This window comes from Arvicola amphibius, chromosome 5 (genome assembly GCF_903992535.2).
Source record: "Arvicola amphibius chromosome 5, mArvAmp1.2, whole genome shotgun sequence".
NCBI lineage: Eukaryota > Metazoa > Chordata > Mammalia > Rodentia > Cricetidae > Arvicola > Arvicola amphibius.
The window spans coordinates 54,860,960-54,883,041 of record NC_052051.1 but is presented as its reverse complement, the minus strand read 5'-3'; the positions used below and the strand labels follow the sequence as shown (position 1 = coordinate 54,883,041).

Below are 22,082 nucleotides of genomic sequence, written 5' to 3'. Positions count from 1 at the left end.
ACACCCTTTTCTGGCCTCTGAGGGCAACTGCCACAAGCACACATACCCCATCCTCCGTTAAAAATAAAATCTTTGGGGGAAAAAAGTCTGTTTGGAGGCTCTATGTTCAGTTGCTTTTTGTCTCCACCCCCGATCCCAGCACAGCTATGAATGAGGCCAACAACAAATGACACTGCCATTGGTGGGTGATCACGGTGCACAGCACCAGCACGAGCCTCAGTAAGAATAATCAACAGGTTGTTATGACTTATATCAATGTAAACTAGGAAAGATGCCTCGGGAGTATTCAACATTCATTATAGTTTTATGAGAAGTAAGTATAAGCTAACCTACATACAATGCTGAACAGAAAAACGATCCAATAACAAAAGCTACAAACTAATTTACATTCTGCTTCAGTAGTACTTACTACTCCTCTAATTTCCCATTTCTTCTCAGTAAATGAATTAATGCGTAATTCCCTCATTCTGCAAGTTACAATGGTAATAATACAAACATTTTCTTGCTAGCGCTGAGAATCCTACAAGGTCCTAACCTCTGTGTTTACTAACCAGATCAACTATCAAGAAATTGCCTAATGAGAATATGAGCAAAGGGGTCAAGACCATGACAGACACACCCACTGAAACAGTCTACCTGAGCTAATGGGAGCTCACCAACTCCAGCTGGACTGGGAAGGAACAAGCATAGAACCAAACTAGTCCCTCTGAATGTGGTTGACAGTTGCAATGCTGGGGCAGACTGAGGGGCCACTATCCCTATTGCATGCACTGGCTTTTTGGGAACACATTCTCTTTGGATGGATACCTTGCTCAGCCTAGATATAGTAGGAAGGGCCTTGGACCTTCCCCAAAGCAATGTGCCTTACTCTCTCTGAGGAACGGATGGGGTGGGGTTTGGGAGGGTGTGTGGAAGGAATAGAAGGAGGGGAGGGAGTGGGAACTTGAATTGGTGTGTGTAATGAAAAAGGAGTTTTTCTTTTTTAAAATAAAAATAATAAAAAAAGGGAAAAAAAGAAATTGCCTAATGATACAAATGACTTATGCTACATTATTCAAAGTGATAGGATGGAACATTTCAGAGGCTGATATATTTTTATTTTGTTTAGTTTTAATTTTAGGAGTTTGATCATATGGTGGTAACTTTAAAGATAATTGTCCCATCAGGCGGTGATGGTGCATGCCTTTAATCCCAGCACTCGGGAGGCAGAGGCAGAGGCAGAGGGAGTTTGAGGCCAGCCTGGTCTACAAGAGCTAGTTCAATGAAAGCTAGGACTGTTACACAGGAAAACCCTGTCTCTAAAATCCAAAAAAAAAAAAACAACAACAACAACAACAAAAAAAAAACAAACAAAAAAGATAATTGTCTCATTGGTTGAAAATTCCTTTTATTCTGCTGGCTTAAGTCTGAAAAAAAATAACATTAAACTTTATTTTACTGTGCTCTATCTAGTTTGTCGTTGCTGTTCTCATGATATGTAAGAGCGGCCGTCCACTGCCTCTGCTTGTATCTGTCCATCACTGCAAGCCCCCTTTTCTGTGACTGAAGTGATCTTCAGGGACACAAAGAATTAGTATTTCCTCACTCTACCTCTACTTCCTCTCTTTCCCTCTAAGAACTAAATATTAAAGACCAGGGCAGGCTGAAGAGATGACTCAGTGGGGAAAGCTGCTTTGCCTCCAAATTTGGTGACTTCAGGTCAACCCCCAGAACCTACATGGTGGAAGAAAAGACCCAACTCCCTCCAGCTGATCTCTGGCTGCCACACAAGTGTGATGGTGTGTACACACACAGTTTTTTAAAAGCACATTTGAACAGTGAGAAGAAGAAAATGGTGAGATAGGAAAACAGATATTGAGTCTGGATTGCAGAAAGAGAAAAGATTAAAGAAGAGAGTAAGACTGATGGAGGCACCATAGGAGTTGCAGAAGGAAAAAAGAGAAAGAAGAGACGGCCTGAAGAACAGCAGGAGACTCCCAAGAAAGAACACCCAGGAAGCTCAATGAACTCTGAGCAGGATAACCCCAAAGTTACCGAATCACATATCACCAAATCAAGACACAGTCAAATTGTCAAGAGTCTTGGGAACAGCAAGACATAAACAGCTTGTTACATGTACGGAGTCTGCAAAGACTTTTCTCAGCAGAACTTCTGTAGGTCAAAGGGCAATAGTCTGAGGTCTGAAACTTTTTTTTTTAAAGATTTATTTATTATGTGTATAGTGTTCTGCCTGCAATGTATACCTGCAGGCCAAAAGAAGGCACCAGATCTCAGAGATGGTTTTGAGCCACCATGTGGTTGCTGGGAATTGAATTCTGGAAGAGCATTAAGAGCCCTTAACATCTGAGCTACCTCTCCAGCCCTGAGGGCTGAGATTTTTAAAGCTCTAAGAAAAGAACTGTCAATCAAGAATCCCGTGTTGAGAAAGTATCCCTCAAAGATGAGGGAGAAATGATGATACTGTGGGTAAGAGCCGAGGTAGGGTTCTGGCAGTATAGCTGAGAGGTAGAGTATGTCCTTAGTATGCGTGAGACCCTGGTTCAATACCTGTACTACATAACCACTGACATTACCCTCAGACCTGCATCTAGCAATGCTAGCTGAATGAAGTTACTGCAGTTTGAAATGAGAGTATACTAGAGGGTAACATGAAGCCATACAGAGGATCAGGAGTTCAAGGCCAGTTTGAGCTATAAAAGCCCTTATTGCAAAAGCAAAACTAAACAATTATAAGCTTATGTTTGGGGATATAAAATGAAGACATACTCTTATATCTAAACAAGTACAAGGACTGGGGATGGAAACTTACAGGAGCATTACACTGCTAAAAACCGAATTAGAATGCTGGAACTTCAGGACAGTCTGTGTACTCCATGTTGACCACAATGAAACAGGCACAACATACACAATAGGGAAAATAAAGGAGTTTAAAGTTTCACCACACACATACACACACCAGTAGGAAAGAAAACAGACACAATAAACAAAGAACAAAATGCTTTAAGGCAGGGCCAGCAAATGGTTCAGCAGCAAAGGTGCTCGTCAACCTGACAGCCTGAGTTGGATCTTGAGACCCACAAGGTAGAAGGAAAGAACCAAGACCCACAAGCTGTCCTTGATCTCTGTGTCTGCAAAGGCACACTCAGATGCACACACACAAATGTAAATAAACAAAATGTTGTACAGCCACTATAAAACAAACACCAAAATTGTTGGGTGGTGGTGGCGCACGCCTTTAATCTCAGCACTCAAGGAGTCAGGGGCAGGCAGATCTCTGTGAGTTTGAGGCTAACCTGATCTACAGAGTGAGTTCCAGGACAGTCAAAGATATATAGGGAACCTTGTCTCAAAAAACTAAACCAAAACAAACCAAAAAAAAAAAAAAACAGCCCACCAAAATGCTAGAAGTTCCCTTTCTCCCGACCATCTTTAGAAGAAAGGAAATTCTGCTAGACACTAACATGAATACCTAAAGCCTTTCTGCTAAGAAAAATAGGCCAGCTACAGCAGAACAAATACTATAGATTCTACACTTACCCGAAGTGTTTATAATAACAAAAAACATAAAAAAACCAAAAACAACAAAAAAGATGAGTGTTGCTGGGACTGAGTTTCAATTTTATATGATGAAGAGAACCCGAGAAGTAGATGGTTACATGGCAAAATTAACACAGTTAATGCCACTGAAAAGAACACTTAAAATGAGTAAGATGGTACAATTTATGTTTGTTTTATTTTGTCACAGTGGAAACAAAATGCATAGTCTTGGGTCAATCTGTACTGTGCCCTAAGGCTTGTGAAAGAGAGAAGAAAACATGCTCAAAAGAAGTAGTACCACTGATGTCATACAGTAAAGCACACTTGAAAACACCAACACAGGCTACACACACGGAAAGCATTAAGCCTTACCTGGCTTCTACTCCAGGCCTGATTGGTGGCTTTCCTGGTGGTGGCCGAGGCAAGAACTGAGGTGAAGCTGAGCTGTTAACTTGATCCGTGCTGACCCAGGAAACTGGCCTTGGAATCTTGCTCTTTCTAGACTGGGAGAGGATGGGTGACAGAAAGCCATCTTCAGCTGATCTACTCATGTGGGAATCTACTGCCAGACGGGAAAAGGAAGTGAAGACTTCCTCCTCAGAAAAGGGAACAGGAGCAGCAGCTAATTTCTCCTCTAATAGCTTCTCAGAGGCACTTGAGAGGTCCCCCAAGAAAGACTTGAACTGCCTTTTTTCCACGAGAAGTTTGACAAGTTCTGGCTGGTAGGCTTTCTTCTGTAGAAGCTTTTCTTTTGCAGAGACTGCAGAGGATGATTCAAAAGCTGAGTCTATTTCTTGTGCTAAAACAGGAATCCGGCTGTGCCTGGTTACAAAGGATGACCGAAGCATGTCCTTCCGGGTGGGAGGACCATGACTCTCTGAGACACAATGATATAGCTCTCCATTTCTAGGGATACCTTTATCTCTCTTTCCCTCTTGGTGTAAAAAAGTAGAGAGGTCCCCCTGATGTCCAGGCACATCTTCACTCCTAATGTCAGCACCCTTAAATAGCTTATTGTTTTGCATTGCTGCCACCTGGCCCATCTGCCCTTCAGCATGTGGATCAATGACTTGTTGAGAAATTTCTGAAGTTCCAGCTGCCAAAAGCTTCATTATCTCATGGTTTTTGTCCTGATTTGGCACTACACTAAAATTCTGTGTCTTTGATACATCAAGAGGTTCTGTGGTAGCTGACTGATCCCTTTCTGCAGTCACAAAATCTCCTGGGAGAGAGATTTCAACACAATGCTGTCCTTTAACTAACTTCTCATCTTCATTATCTGAGCCCAGAAGAATGCTTTTTTCCTCTTTTTCTCCAGGGAGATTTTCAAATTCTTTCACAACTAGTCTATTATGGTCAGGAAGGTCTTTTGGTCCCAAGTCCTGAGATGTATCGCCGTCTCTCACATTGGGTAACAAGTCATGGCCAATATGATCTATCTGAAGTCCCAAATCCATTCTGCTTCCTCCACTAGGAAGTTCACCTTCTGTTACAACCAAGCATGAGAAGTTTTCTCTTGGAGAATAAAGTTCCACAGTGGGTTCCAAGGGCTGAAGATCTTTCTTCTCTGGTTGTAGACCACAGTGGAAGCTTCCTGAAGTTGACTGTGTTGATGCCACAGAAGGTCTAGGAATTGTAATCTGGAGAAGTGGGAAGAAAATGTAAAACATCTAATTATGTGGGGTATCAGTCAGATGCATGATTTGAGATATAATACAATTTGTAAGAGTAGCAAAGATGTTTTTAGGCTTGGGAGCAAGCATCTTACTCACTAGACAATCTTGCCTGTCAGTCTGTGTGCGTGTGCGTGTGCGTGCGCGCACGAGTGTGTGGTGTGTTTGCCAGGGGTCCTTCCACCGTGTAGGTCCTACGAATTAAACTCAGGTCATTCATCAGGATTGGTGGCACTTTTATCTCCTCAGTCATCTTTGCTGGCTCTCTAGTATATTTTTATAATAATATTAAAATCTAAAATTCATAGTACATCACTTTTTAAAACCCTGCTGTGGAAATAGAAAAGTAGACGTGAAATGACATTGGAGGTAAACATCTACATCCACAATAAACCGAGAGCAGTCGCCTCAGCAGTGTATGTAATTCCAATACTAATGCAAAACAAATGCAACAGTGTTTACAAGGGCAATGCTTCACTGACCTTCTGGGACTGAAGCCAGTTCCAGAAGAAATAATTCCTACAGATCTGATATTAACTCCTTTGATTATCTTATGACCTGTGTGTGCGTGTGCATGCATGACTAACAATCTTATAAGGAAAATGTATATGAATGGCTAGACAGAATTTAAGGCAATTATAACAAACTGTACATGACTTACTCTCATGTAACAGTCTCATAGCATTTTAAATTTTATAAAATATTCAAACTCATTTCTATAAATTCTATGATAACACTGCTATTTTTGTTTCCCCCAAATTTAATTGAATTCCATTATTAATGCAAGTTCATAAATGTAGAAAAACAAAGCCAAAAAAAGTCACAGACATGAGGGTCTGGAAAGCCACGCACACCACAGTCTACTACTGACACAGCATCTGCTCTCAGTCTGTAAAACCCTGATGAGATGAAAAGAGAAAACCCAGTACCAAGAGAAAACTGATTCAAAGTGTAGCTGCAAATACCTTCCTTAACCTTGAAATTCAAAGACAAAACACAATTCCTATACTTACAACATGCTACCTATAGACTAAAAAAACCTCCCTATAAGCTGTTTGCACCTTTCATACCATTAACTTCTGTATTTCATAACGGTTAGATGATAACTTATTTAAGACAAGGTCTTGCTATGCAGCCCAGGCTGACTTTCGGTTTATAACAATCTTCGTGCTTTAGTCTCTGGGATTAGAGGCATGAGCCACCATGCCCAGCAAAGGCACACTATTTCTATCGCTTCTATTCTTGTCCTTGACTTGTGTCACCCATGCCTTTCTGTAGACTTACTACATCACCTTCACAGTCTCTGCTTCCTTCATGTTTCCATAGTCTTATTAATGCCCAATATAAAAGCCTACATACTAATGAGTATAGAAGTCTTATTATTTATTTATTACAATCAAAGAAATCATCAAATGGAATTACTTTAATAGTTCAGGAAGAATAGCATTAATTTTAGTAACATGTTAAGAGTTGGCTACACAGCAGGAGACCATATGAATCAACTATCCTATCCATTTTAACTTATGAATCATACTTTGTTTTTTCTCTTGCTCAAGGATAATAAAAACCTTGGAAAATTAAATACTTGCACCAAATAGCCTGTTTTTTTGTTTTGCTTTGTTTGATATAACATGGAAGGTATAACATCTTTATCTCATATTGACCCATGGACAGGGACAATTTAGAAGTACAAGATACAAGTAGTAGAATAATGTATTACTGTGACACTGCCCAAAATAATTAAATTACAAATTCCTGTCCTATCAAAAATTTACATTTTGGCGGGCGGTAGTGGCACACACCTTTAATCCCAGTACAGAGACAGGCATTATCTCTGTGTTTGAAACCAGCCTGGTCTATAGAGCGAGTTCCAGGACAGTCAAGACAGTCAAGGATACACAGAGAAATCCTGTCTCAAAAAACAAAAGCAAAAAATTACATTTTGGGGGTTAAAGAAATGGCTCAAGGGTTAAAAGTGCTTATTGCTCTTAAAAAGAATCTGAATTCAGTTACCAGCGCCCACAGAGCAGCTCACAGATGTCTGTAACTCCAGTTAGAGGGTCAGACACCCTGGCCTCTATGGGTACCATGCATGCACATGAGGCACAGGCATATATGCAGGCAAAACACCCATCCACATAAATTTAAACAAAACAAAAAATAATATAGTCTGGGGCAAAGGTAGGGGATGTACACACATGCCTTTAGCTCCCACACTTGGGAAGAGGTGGATCTCTGGGGGTTCAAGGTCGAGACCAAGCCTGGTCTACTTAGTAAATTCCTCTATAGCTTAGGCTGGCTTGGAACACACAGCAATGCTCCTTTCTTGGTTTCCTGAGTATGGGGATTACAGGCATGAGCTCAAGTCCTAAACCACTCAGAGGGTGGGGAAAATCCTAAACAAAGCACAACTCAGAGTTAACCTCTAGGAGACAGAGATACGTGACCTCTGGGTTAGGCACTGTCTCTGTTAAGGGAAACTGGCGCCATCAAAGGGGAGGCATGGGGCTCCAGTATACACTGCCTGGAGGAACCGGAGACAGTGGACAAGGTACAAACACCAGGTTGATTAATGAGCTCTGAAAATGGAGGTTGTAAAGTATGGCAGTCAGTAACTGAGTTTTACCTTGAGATAGTGTGAAAAGCTTTCTGCTGTCTTCTAAGTTCCCAGCCTAAGAACTAGTTAATCCTAATTTATTAACCTTCTAGTATTACTAGCAGTCCCTTTTTCTAACTAATTACTAAAGACATCTGTTTTCTTACAATTAGTGACTTTTGCTGTAATCTCCTCTGAAAAATATTTCATGATGGCTGCCTAGTTACCCATTGACATTAGAACTCACTCCCCTCTTTAGTGTCTCAGCTGACTAATCCAAGGGTCAGGTCAAGGTTGTAAAAATTCCTTTGCCTAGACCTAATGCTTGGCGCCCTTACTATAAAAAGTGGGTTCAGAAACCAGCCTTTTGCCACAGCCTAACAAACACCATCTCAGGCTGTGGTCTCAGCTAGCTGATAAGTTTCTGTGTCCTGCAGTGGTTTTTTGTTTTTTTGTTTTTTTAATTTTTTATTTGTAAGTTTGCTTCTGGTTTATTAGACATGGTGGTGTTCTCATCTTTGTGCGACCCCCCTGAACCCAACAATAAAAATTTTTACAATAATTTGTATACATACACACATAAACAGGCAGATCTTGTAGTCTAATTATAAATGTTGCAAAATTAAGTTATAATGCTAGTTCAAATATTAAGTTTAATGTAACAAAGAAAAGCTCACTTAAATTATTATTTTCTTTCTTCTTTTTTTCCCCAAGACAGGGTCTCATATAGCTCCAGCTATCCTGAAACTCACTCTGTAGACCAGGCTGGCCTTAAACTCACAGAGATCTGGCTGCATCTGCCTCCCAAATGCTGGGATTAAAGGCATGTGCCACCACCACCTGGCTTTATTTTTTCCTTATTGCAGGTCGACTATAAAATTTTGCATGAACACTATTGTTTACAAGTACCCATTTGCTAAACTTAAGCCTCCAATTATTGTCCAATCTTAACTGATCTACCAACCTACCTTCTCTTTTCTGCTTTTGTTTATTCATTTATTTTGACTTAAGGGTTTGGTCTATAGCCCAGGTTGCCTGGGGCTATGTATCCCAGACTAGCTTGACTTTACAGTGGTTCTCTTTCTGTTTTTAAACAAATTCACAAAAAGGACTTTTAATGAAAGCAGCTGACAAAGAACTATCAATAACATGGTAAAACAGACACATCAGTTCACTCTGTTCTGTGGTGGGGCTCTGGCACAGAACCACAGGAAAGATGCCTTTATTGTTACATTCTTGGACTTTGTTAAAAAAAAAAACAGGAAAATGACTTATAATCTAGTTATTTCAATTCTTATCAAGATAAACAAAAGAACTGAAATAAGATATAAACATTTAAAAAAGTCAAAGTTCATTTTAATAAAGCCATGAACTTGAACAGTGACTGTAAGCTACAAACCTGGATAAGGAATAGTTTGTTCTTCAAAAGCATCTCATCTGCTCTCAGTTAACTTAATGCTTTTTTTTTGGTTTGTTTTTTGTTTTTTGAGACAGGGTCCCCATAGTTTTTAGAGCCTGTCCTGGAACTAGCTCTTGTAGACCAGGCTGGCCTTGAACTCACAGAGATCCGCCTGCCTCTGCCTCCCGAGTGCTGGGATTACAGGCGTGCACCACCACCGCCCGGCTAACTTAATGCTTTCTTAACTAAATCCCAAATCTAGACGGAGAGATGTGTGGCCTGGGACAGCACAGCGACACTGAGACCGCTCCTGCAGTGTCCTGCTTCCACCGCAAACGAGGAGTGGTGCTTGGAAAAAAGAGGTCTGAAGGAAAGACGAGAAGAGTCACTGCAAAGATAGGTGAGGCCACAGTGAGCTCTGCCCTTGACCATACAGTGGTCCTTTCTATAGCTTTCTAAATTCTGAGGTTATAGCTGTCAACCACCATGCCACCTAGCCTTTCTTTTTTTCCTTCTTTCCCTCCTCTCTCTCTCTCTCTCTCTCTCTCTCTCTCTCTCTCTCTCTCTCTCTCTCTCTCTCTCTCTCTCTCTCTGCATGCATATGGGTGTGTATAAACGTGCTTGTATGTGTGGGACACACCTTATTTTTTGAGACAGGATCTCACTAGATCTGGAACTCAGTGATTTGGCTAGACTGGCTGACCAGTAAGCTCCAGGGTCCCGTTTGTCTTCGTCCCCAACCCCCAGATCCACACATACTCTAACTTAGTGCTGGAGTTACAGATGTGTACTGCCATGCCTGGGTTGCATGTGGGTGCTGAGTATCTGAAGCCAGGTCCTCATATATGCACAACAAATAATTTACTGATTGAGTCATTTCCCTAGCTCCAGTATTCTCTTTTTGTTGTCATTTTGAGAAAAGGTCTCACTGTGTATCCGTGGCTGTCCTGGAACTCACTACGTAAAAGAATCTGGCCTCAAACTCAGAGATCAACCTACCTCTACTTCCTGAGTCCTGGGATTGAAAGTGTGTGCAACCACACCCAGTTCAGGCTTTTTTTTTTTAATATAGCACATTGAGCAGACAACACAAAATGACAACAAAAGCAGTTTCTTACCGCAGTCAGGGGTCCTTCTGCTTGTGCCTCCATTGGACTTGTGGGAGTAACTGTGATGAACTGACTAGCAGCTCCAGCCTGGAGGTCTAGCCTATCTGTGTACTGTTCTGAAGCAGCAGTGGCAGGACATTCTGAAGAAAGTGCTAAGACCACACCTGAGCTTTCCTTTAAATGATGGTTGTCAGTCCAAGGACCCACTTGGATCTTTTCATCTTGAGGCGACCCTTCAAGGACCTGAAGCACTTCAGGCTCCTCATCTGAAGGGCTTCCAGTTGTTTTATGGCCTAACACCTCATTTGTCCTAAAGTCCTGAAGGTCTTGCTCCTTGTCCACAATCACCCATTCTTTGGAATCAACCTCCTGCTTGCAAGAGCTTAAATTAACAGCTATAAATCCATTGCTGCCACCACCATCTGCTTGCTCTGGTGTGTTGGCAGAGGCAGGTTTGGAGGCATCAGGAAGGTATTCTTCATCATAATGCCAGACATGGTCAGTGCGGGACACAACAGGAACGCAAGGCTTATGAGGCAGAGCAGGGAGAACAGATTCCTTTCCTGCACTGGATTCTTTCTGCATTTTCTCCATGCTTAAGGAAACAGAAAAAAGTTACTCAATTGTCCTTAGAGAAACAATCATTAGATACTGATAAACTCTATGTGGAACAACCATTCTTACACAAGTGTGATGAGTACGTATGAAAAAACCAAAGGGGATTTCACAGGGTGGAAGCTCTCTACTTGCCATTCTTGCTCTTCCCCAACACTGTCCACTCTGAAAGTCTCTTTTGTTAGTTGAAGTCCTTGCCAAACTAAGTTTTTACTCCTATTGCTCTCTTAAATCTATTTCTCATCTTAACTGTAATTCAAAATGGTTAAAGCATTGTTCAAGTCTAATCCATCCATTTGATCATGTCTGGATATATAATAATGGATAATCTTGCATTTCTGATCCTTCTGCCTCTACTTTCCTAGAACTGAGATTACAGGCATATACTTTTTTTTTTTTTAATTCAGCTCTGGATGTTCTGGAACTCTCTGTTCTCAAAGACAGAGATCTGCCTGCCTCTGCCTTCCCAAGTGCTGGGATCAAAGGCATGTGCCATAACCACCTGGCTTAAATTATTTTTTTGTTTTTTAGAGACAGGGTTTCTCTGTGGCTTTTGGAGCCTGTCCTGGAACTAGCTCTTGTAGACCAGGCTGGCCTCAAACTCACGGAGATCTGCCTGCCTCTGCCTCCCCAGTGCTGGGATTAAAGGTATGCGCCACCACTGCCTGGCTACAGGCATATACTAACTACAACACAAAGTTTATGTCTTTCTGGGGACTGAACACAGGGCCTCATATATGGTAGACAGGCACTCTACCAACTGAATTAGACCCCCAGCCTAAACCATAGCCTCTCTTAACTTAACATTTCATTGCCAACAGTTCCACCACATACATCTTAATCCTCTTGAAGCCTTTTATTAATTGTAAATATACCTCAAATCTTACATTTTATTTCCATCTTGTTACCAAAATTTGTTATACTGATCAAAAACAACAATTGTTAGGGTATTTATACACAGATCTCTAAAGTTTAGCCTTTCTTCTTTCTTGGGAGGTGTGAGTGCTACAGGGCACGGTGACAAACTTACTGCTATGTATTTTGCCACCGCTTCTTTTCTGTGTGTGCCCCACATTCCTGTCTAGTGTGGTCTTCACCGTGCCCTTTCAACCACTACATTGCTGCCTCAAAGAGTTCACTAACAAGTCCACAGAAAGTGTGTTCATCTAATTACTGTATCTGCCTCAAAGAGTTCACTAACAAGGCCACAGAAAGTGTGTTCATCTAATTACTGTATCTGCCTCAAAGAGTTCACTAACAAGGCCACAGAAAGTGTGTTCATCTAATTACTGTATCTGGTTTAGGAAGTTCATCAGCACTCTCAAAGACAAAAACTTTGCTATAAAATTTGTAATGATATTAGACAAGTCAAATTAAGAATGATGATGATATATAACTATAATATAAACAGCCGGGTGGTAGTGGTGCACACCTTTAATCCCAGCACTGGGGAGGCAGAGGCAGGCGGATCTCTGTGAGTTCGAGACCAGCCTGGTCTACAAGAGCTAGTTCCAGGACAGGCTCCAAAGCTACACAGAGAATCCAACCCTGTCTTGAAAAACTAAAACCAACCAATCAACCAAACAAACAAAAACCCTATGATATAAACAAATGGAAACAATGGAGTCAGTATTATAAAAACACAAGAATTTCTTATTTGAAAGAATTTTCACAATGGATATAAAATATAATAGGAAAATAAAAAATACATTACATACCAGGTCTCAAGAAACTTGTCAGTATCTGGCTTTGGCTCCAGTGTCAGACGCTTTTCTAGCTCAAAGCTGTGAATGGAACGTAACTTTCTTACTAACGGAACATCCCTATCTGGCTGTGTAATCTCTGATCGGACACGAATTGGAGAGCCAAGGCTTGGAGCATTGAGAATACCATTTACTTGACCATGGCTATTTTCTTCTTCAGTAGCAGCCTAGGAAAAAAATATAAAATAGAATCATGAAAAATACTCCAGATATTATACATGGGAGAAATCACTGAAGCCTTTCAAATAATATCAACAAATGATTACATATGTTTTCAAAAAATTATTATTATTATTATTATTGTTAATGTATTTGTTTATTTTGGTTGTTTTGAGACAGGGTTTCTCTCTGTAACAGCCCTATCTGTCCTGGAACTCGCTTTGTAGGTCAGTCTGGCCTCGAACTCACAGAGATCCACCTGCCTCTGCCTCCCAAGTGCTGGGATTAAAGGCGTGCGCCACCACCGCCCGGCTAGGCTGAGCTTTCATAATTAATAGTAAGTTTCCCTGTCTGTTGTTATTTGGGAGCTGGCTGGCAGGACAGAGAAAGACTGGCTACATGTATGTGCCCTCACCACATGGGAGTATGGAGGTCAGAGGACAACTTGTGTGAGCTGACTCTCTCCTTCCATGTGAATTGCCAGGTTAGGCGGCAAGAACCTTTACCTCTAGACTCAACTCAGCAACCCAAAAAACCCGGATATCTTGACTTTGAGGCTGGAGAAATGGCTAGGCAGTTCAGAGCATCTAAGTAGTCACCACACTGGGTGACTCGCAACCATTTGTAACTCCAACTCCAGGGTATCTGAAGGCTCTGACATCTACACACATGCACATAATTAAAAATAAGTAAAAAAGGGCTGGAGAGATGGCTCAGTGGTTAAGGGCAGTGGTTGTTCTTCCAGAGGTTCTGAGTTCAATTCCCAGCAACTACATGGTGTTTCCCTGTGTAATAGTCCTGGAACTAGCTCTTGTAGACCAGGCTAGCCTTGAACTCACAGGGATTCACCTGCCTCTGCCTCCCGAGTGCTGGGATTAAAGGCGTGCGCAACCACCTCCTGGCAGGCAGTAATAGTTTTATTTAATTAAATTCTGCTTATTAATCCTTTGTACTAAGTTTATACTAGGTTTATACTCAGTTTTAGTATTAATTTACTTATTTAAAAGTATTTTTGGAGCTGAGGTGTGATGATGCATGCCTTTAATCCCGGCACTCAGGAGGCAGAAGCAGGTGGATCTCTGTGAGTTCAAAGGTAGCCTGGCCTAAAGAGTGAGTTCAAGGATAAGTTCCAAAGTTTGACAGAGAAACCCTGTCATGAAAAACAAACAAACAAACAAAAAAGTATTTTTGGCACAAGAATAGTCTAAAACTGCTTAAGACCTTCACTTCTTACATTGTATCTACTTAGATGCTTACAGAACCCTATTCTACTATACTAAAACTAAATCCTGGAAAGGATGTTGTTATCTTTGAGAAGAGTTAGGAGACTTACTAAAATTCTTATACACCTTTCTCATTCCCTCTCTTAAAAGCAAATAGACAACAAAACCAATACCTGGGTCTAGAACAAGAAGCTGCCAGGGCAGAGTGGAAGGCCAGGCATGGAGTAAGTAATACAAAGGGCTGAGTTACTAGAGACTACATAGAGTCTGTCTCCAACCAACCAATCAACCAACCAACACCAACAATCCAGATCTCTCAGGCTGGAGAGATGGTTCAGTGGTTACTAGCACTTGCTGCTCATGCAGGGACTTGGGTTTACTTCCCAGCACCCACATGGTGGCTCACATCTTCTCTTAACTCCAGTTCCAGGGGCTCTGACACCTTCTTCTGACCTCTGTGGGCACTAGACACACAGATATTCATTCAGGCAAAATATCTACATGCATAAAATAAAAATTGAAGAAGAAAAAAATAAAAACCAAATCAAAATTCAGTCTTCTGGTGCCATAAGGACAACCACAGTTGACATTACAAAACTCAGATTCCTAGGGCTTGAGGTGTAGTCCACAGTAGTGTGCTCGGCGTGACTAAGCTCAGTTTGCAGCAACACACACAACACTGACCCAACCTTTTACTGCTCATCCTTGATTACTGTGAGTGGAGACAGTGCCTAGTCAATAGCCGGACCACATTTGTGTATTAATGCTTTTACAAATGACTACAATCTCTAGGCTACAATCTGAACTTCTATATTATCATGCTCCAGTTCACATGCTTAACTCCTAACTCCAAACAATGTCTAAGAAGATGGACTATGTGGGGTGGGATGTGTTCATGGAGGCAGAGTGCTCATAAAATTGATAGAGGGCGCCGGGCGGTGGTGGCGCACGCCTTTAATCCCAGCACTCGGGAGGCAGAGGCAGGCGGATCTCTGTGAGTTCGAGACCAGCCTGGTCTACAAGAGCTAGTTCCAGGACAGGCTCCAAAGCTACAGAGAAACCCTGTCTCGAAAAACCAAAAAAAAAAAAAAAAAAAAAAATTGATAGAGGGCCCTAGAGTGACCCCAAAATCTGCCTTGATCTTGGACTTTCCAGAACCCAGAATTACACAAAATACAGTTCTGTTGTTTATAAGGGACCTATTTTATGAAATTTTATTTTAGAAGCTCAAACATACTAAGCATATACTCTTAAAGATCTTTTCTTTTTTTCAAAAAGATAACATTTTATTTTTTTAAAAAGATTACTTTTATTTCAAATTGCAAGCCCATGTGGATGTGTAAGAGTGTGTGTGTGTTGGTATATGCACAATGAATGTAGATGCTCTTAGAGTCCAAAAGCATCAGATCTCCTGGAGTCAACAGACATGGATGTTGTGAACTGAACTCAAGTCCTTTTCAACAGCAGTATATGCTCTTAACTGCTGAGGCAGCCATCCAGCCTTTCCTTAAGATGATCCTTTGGTTAGCATATAAAGAACCCGGTTTGTGATATTTTCATACATATATTATCATTATGCTTTGTTCTCATTTTAAACCACCATGTCACCCTCCCCTCTTACATTGCTAAAGTCATATAATATAACTTAATAAAGGTGTAGAGATGGGACAGATTTCTCAGAATAGTGAAGGCATTCTAGCCAGCTCCAGCATGGCAAAGATGGCTCTGGCAGGCCTTGCTCTTCTCCCCATTTCCTTGCTGAAAACCATTAGCTTACATTCTTAAAACCACACCCCAAGCTATTCCCTTATTTGGCCACTTCCTCCTCCTGAGGCTGACTATCAGGGTCCAGCTATCAAAGTATTGAAGTCCAGCAATCAAAAACCCCTTATAGCTACCCTAATTAACATGTATATTCATTACATATGTATGTATATATCTTCCTAAGTACATAAACCAACCCGCTCAGTTCATATGATGTTACTTGTATGTAAATGATTTCAGGTTTGAGAGCCTGGTATTGGATAACTAGTCTGGGGGTTCTTTCCTGGTGCAGATACGGAATGTTGAGATGGAGATGACCAGGGTTTGATCACACATACACGCACATGCACACACACACTCTAAACTCTGTAGCAATAAGAAAAGTAAGTACATAGAAAGATATCACTTCCTATGCAAGAAATACACACCTTACAAATTCCAAGCTTTATCTTGTTCTTGTTGATATCCATCTCTTCCCAGACGTCCTTTTCCTGAGGGCGAGTGTGCCCCAGAGACCCAGGCAGTTTATCTGGGGACCCAGCAGCAGGAACACCATTCTCCCCATCACTAAGCTGTTCATCTGGAAACACCTCATCTGTATTTTCTCGGAGCAAGTCTCCGGGAATGGGGGTGGCATTTGCAATTCTGAAATGTGAGGGAGGAAAACAGAAAACTTTAAAAGACCAGAATCAAAGTTAATATCAGACAGACTACTCTTCATTTTGTCTCTGGATTTAAGTTCATAAACAATTAAGAGGTAAACAAAAGCTAAAACTTTTTTTTGTTGTTTTGTTTTGAGACAGGGTTTCTCTGTAGCTTTGGAGTCTGTCCTGGAACTCACTCTATAGACCAAGGTGGCCTCAAACTCACAGGAGATCTGCCTGCCTCTGCCTCCTGAGTGCTGGAATGAAAGGAGTGTGCCACCACCACTCAGCTTTCTCTCTCTCTCTCTCTATATATATATATATATATATAGATAGATAGATAGATAGATAGATAGATAGATAGATAGATATAGATATTTATTTTGGTTTTTCAAGACAGGGTTTCACCATGCAGCCTTGGCTGTACTGGAACTCTCTCTGTAGACTAGGCTGGCCTCGAACTCAGAGTGATCCTCCTGCCTCTGCCTCCGCCCCCTCCACAATCACTTTAAAAGTCAGAAACATCTGTTCTACTTTCTATGAAGCCTTCATCAATAAAATAAAACTGTCTATTCATTAACACTTTTGTAAACAATAAAAACAATTATACGTAGCGAAGTACGAAGGGATAAAAGGAAATAAATAGGGGTTAGATGAATTTTTTAGTATGAATTGTGCACTACTGTTTCTTTAACTTTTATTTTTTATTAAAATAAGTCTTTTTTCATTCAATATATTTTGACCATGTTTTTCACTTCCTGGAATTCCTTCCTACCCACCCAATTTTGTGTTCTTTCACTCTTTAAAACAAATGAGCAAACAAACAACAAAAAGAAAACCCAAAACCAAACCAAACCAAAAAACCCCACAGAAACAAAAACCAAAACCAACTGGCAAAGGAGCAGTAAGACCAAAAAAGAAAGAAAGACAAAGTGAAGACAAACACTGCCCGCTGAGTTCCCATCACAGAGCTCACTAATAGAGCTACATTGAGAAGAATAGAAAACATGTATAGGTATTTGTCTATATATTTCTTTCTTACTTTTATCCTACACTGGCATTGATACGATCTTGACAGGAGTACATCATCAAGCTTGGCTATATAGATTTCTTTTGAAAATTCCAGGCTCTATTTTACATAGTTGTCATCACTCAGTCTACTGGTCCATGACAGGCTTTTAGTTCTTATCCGTCACTAACTCAAAAGGCCTCTATGTCGCTGGGTGGTGGTGAAGCACGCCTTTTAATCCCAGCACTTGGGAGGCAGACACAGGGGAATCTCTGTGAATTTGAGGCCAGTATGGTTTACAAAGGAGTTCAGGACAGCCAGAGCAACCCAAACAAACAAACAAATAAATAAATAAAATAAAAATTTTTAAAAAGTCATCTATGCTCCATAAATACTAGTGTTTTTTTAAATTTATTTTTATTTTCTCTGAATTTAACTTTTCTTTTCTTTTCTTTCTTTCTTCTTTCTCTTTCTTTCTTTCTTTCTTTCTTTCCTTCTTTCTTTCTTTCTTTCTTTTTTTTTTCCTTTTTAATATATAGCTATGTGAGGGTGTCAGATCCCCTGGAACTGAAGTTACAGTTGTGGGCTGCCATGTGGATGCTAGGGATCGAATCTGGCTCCTTTGGAACAGCCAGTGCTTTTAACTTCTGAGCTATCTCTCCAGCCACAATACTAGAGTTTTTAAAAAATATTTCTGACTGAGCACAATATACAAAGAGATTTCTAACAAGTAACAATATCTAAACATAGGAAAATAAAACCCTTAATGGACTGTGTTGACATACGTCATTACTGTGAGCAGCAAAATACCCTTCCCAGGCATGGTGGCTCATATCTTTAGTCCCTGCACTTGGAAGGCAGAGGCAGGTAGAACTCTGGGAGTTCAAGGACAACCTGGTGTATAGAGCAAGATCCAGGACAGCCAGAGCTACAGAAAGGGACCCTGTCCCGAAAAACAAACAAAAAAACTAAAGGTCACATATGTACCCTGGCATGAATGTTCCAAGAGCACTTTATTTCCTTCTGAGACCAACAACGGTTTCCTAAGGGCTTGGTCTGATTCTCTGCCCTTCACTATGACCTCTGCCTAAGTTGGTCAATTTTAAGTGATCTCTATATCAATCTTGTAGGTAAACATCCTAGAAAATTGATTCCTTCTCCTAAACTCTCCTAATCAAGAGTTTGACAAAAGGAGAGAAAAATTCCTCACCTAAAGAATTATGGCTCAGGGATATGAAGATGAAAGGGGAAATGGGGATGAGCTCAGTGGTACAGCACTTGGCCGGCATACACCAAGGCCCTGGGCTCACCCCTAACACCTGTGGAAAGAAAAAGGGAAGGGAAGAAGGGAGGGAAGGATGAAAAGAAAAAAGAAAGAAAAGAGAGAAAGTAGGGCCTGGAGAGATGGCTCAAAGGTTAAGAGTACTGGCTGATCTTGCTGAAGACCCAGGTTTGGTTCCCAAAACCCGCATGTTGGCTCATGTCCATCTGTAACTCCAGTTCCAGGGGAAGAAGGAAGGTGGTGACGAGAGTAAACTGACCAGTCAATATGAGATTAGCATTAGCACATGCTGTGACCAAAGGTTAAAAAAAAGAAGGCAAACACTTAGAATCCCAGGCTCAAAAGTTCAAGGCCAGTCTAGGCTACACAGTGAATTCAAAGCCAGAGAGAATATACAGCGAAACCCTGCCTTAAAAAATAAACAACTCAGCAGTGTGGTGGTGGTGCATGCTTTTAATCCCAGCACTACGGAGGCAAAGGCAGATGTTTCTCCGAGGTTGAGGCTAGTGAGTTTCAGGACAGCCAGGGCTACACAGAGAAACCTTGTCTAGAAAATAAATAAATTAGCCGGGCGGTGGTGGCGCACGCCTTTAATCCCAGCACTCGGGAGGCAGAGGCAGGCGGATCTCTGTGAGTTCGAGACTAGCCTGGTCTACAAGAGCTAGTTCCAGGACAGGCTCCAAAGCCACAGAGAAACCCTGTCTCGAAAAACCAAAAAAAAAAAAAAAAAAAAAAGAAAATAAATAAATTAATAAAAGAATAATTATGACTCATTCTTTCAGGTTCACATACGCATTGTTGAGAAATACCAATAATGCTTCCTCTACTTTGAGAAAACCCACAGTACCTGCGACATCAACAGGCCACATTAGCTCTACACTCCCATTCAACAGAATGAACCATTAGTATTTTCTAAATTAATCAATTCCAGAAGCCTAAGTATGAAAAGGATAACTCAAGGAAATGCTCAAGGCTTTCTTTCCCACATGTCTTAGCACTTCACAATGTGAGGGGTTCGGTATGGACTAACGGGAACACCTGCATTCAGAAAAGGCGGCGCTCACTGAACTGTGTAGGACATACCCAATGGCAGCAGGGGTCAAGCGGGTGTGCAGCTGAGGGGTGGCAGAGGCGGCGGCGGTGGCCAGGGAGCCATCAGCTCCACTCTTCTCCCAGTCAAAAGGGTCAGTCTCAATTACTCCAAAGGTCTTGATGCTGTTGTCAAACACGGAAGCAAGAAGCTAAACCACAAAGAAAAAAACTACAGTGAGCCAACAGTAATATACTTAACATTCTTCTATAGCAGAAAGCATACCAGACCCACAAAAAAGATTTATGATATGATTTCCTTCAAAATTTATGGTTTAAAGAAGGAAACAAAATGGGACTGTGTGGATGACAATAAGAAATTAATGATCATTAATTAACTAATTTTGATTTTGGTACCAGTATATAGTTGTATGAAGCATTTTGTTTATAGAAGATATATAATAGTCTTTTATTTATAACCTACTCTCAGACAGCCTGCTAAAAGGAAGTATGGAATGTGATTGTATATAGCCATATATATTTAGGTTAACCACTTAGTTGGTTATTTATCTATTTGTAAAGAGGACACTTTTCTTTTAATTTTACTGATATTTATTGAGCTCTACATTTTTCTCTGCTCTCCTCCCTGCCTCTCCCCTCTCCTCTTCAACCCTCCCCCCCAAGGTCCCCATGCTCCCAATTGACTCAGATCTTGTCTTTTTCTACTTTCTACTTCCCATGAGAATAGATCTATGTAAGTCTCTCTTAGTGTCTGCATTGTTGTCTAAGTTCTCTGGGATTGTGGTTTGTAGGATGGCTTTCTTTGCTTTATGTTTAAAAACCACCTATGAGTGAGTACATGTGATATGTTTTCTAGCTCCCTCCATTTTCCTGCAAAATTCAAGCTGTCATTTTTTTTTCTGCTGTGTAGTACTCCATTTTGTAAATGTACCACATTTTCCTTATCCATTCTTTAGTCGAGGGGCATTCAGGTTGTTTCCAGGTTCTGGCTATGACAAACAATGCTGCTATGAACATAGATGAGCACATGTCCTTGTGGCACAATTGAGCATCCTTTGAATATATACTCAAAAGTGGTATTACTGGGTCTTGAGGAAGGTTGTTTCCTAATTTTCTCAGAAATCGCCACACTGACATCCAAAGGGGTTGTACCAGCTTACGTTCCCACAACCTCTCCAGTATAAGTTGTCATCAGTGGTTTTGATCTTGGCCATTCTTACAGGTGTGAGGTGGAATCTCAGAGTTGTTTTGATTTGCATTTCTCTGATGACTAAGGATGATTAACATTTCCTTAAGTATCTTTCAGCCATTTTAGATTCCTCTGTTGAGAGTTCTCTGTTTAGGTCTGTATTCCTTTTTTTTTATTGGATTATGTGATCTTTTGGTGTCCAATTTCTTGAGTTCTTTGTATATTTAGTATACTTCCCACTTTCTCTTCTATGAGGTTCAGTGTGGCTGGCTTTATGTTGAGGTCTTTGATCCATATTGACTTGAGTTTTGTGTGTGGTGACAGATATGGATCTATTTTCATTCTTCTACATGTTGATATCCAAGTATGCCAGCACCACTTAAGTATGTGGTTAAGTTAAGTATGCTTTCTTTTTTCCATTTGACATTTTTTGCTTCTTTATCAAAGATTAGATGTTCGAAGATGTGTAGATTGATATCCGGGTGTGCTATTCGGTTTCACTGGTCCTCCTGTCTGTTCTTATGCCAATACCAGGCTGTTTTCAGTACTGTAGCTCTGTAGTAGAGTCTGAAGTCAGGGATTGTGATGCCTCCAGAAGTTCTTTTATTGTCCAGGATTGTTTTGGCTATCCTGGGTTTTTTGCTTTTCCAAATGAAGTTGAGTACCGTTCTTCCGAGGTCTTTGAAGAATTTTGCTGGGATTTCGATGGGCATTGCGCTGAATCTGTCTCTGTAACTTCTAAATGTTTACGTATGGTTTTCTTTGTTGTTGTTTTTGACAGGGTTATTATGTTTTTGTTGTTGGTTTTTTTTTGAGACAGGATTCTCTGTAGCTTTAGAGACTGTCCTGGAACTCGCTCCGTAGCTCAGGCTGGCCCCAAAATCAAGAGATCTGCCTGCCTCTGCCTCCTGAGTGTTGGGATTAAAGGCATGTGCCACCACTGCCTGGCCTAATATTTTTAATAACAATGACTTTAACTAAAATGTATTTTCTAAAAAATTTAGCTCAACACCTACCCACATATAACCCACAAACATGTTTGATGCTAGTTTCCAGCCACGGATGGACAC

General features: G+C 40.8%; 1 protein-coding gene across 1 annotated transcript in view; it reads right to left on the bottom strand.

The window, feature by feature from the left end:
- Ttbk2 (tau tubulin kinase 2) overlaps window positions 1-22,082 on the bottom strand; it is a 123,690-nt gene that overhangs the window by 8,652 nt on the left and 92,956 nt on the right. Inside the window, 5 exon segments of the mRNA XM_042055143.1 lie at window positions 3,910-5,177; window positions 10,324-10,909; window positions 12,648-12,859; window positions 16,267-16,483; window positions 19,857-20,014. Coding sequence (XP_041911077.1) covers window positions 3,910-5,177; window positions 10,324-10,909; window positions 12,648-12,859; window positions 16,267-16,483; window positions 19,857-20,014 — 2,441 coding nt within the window.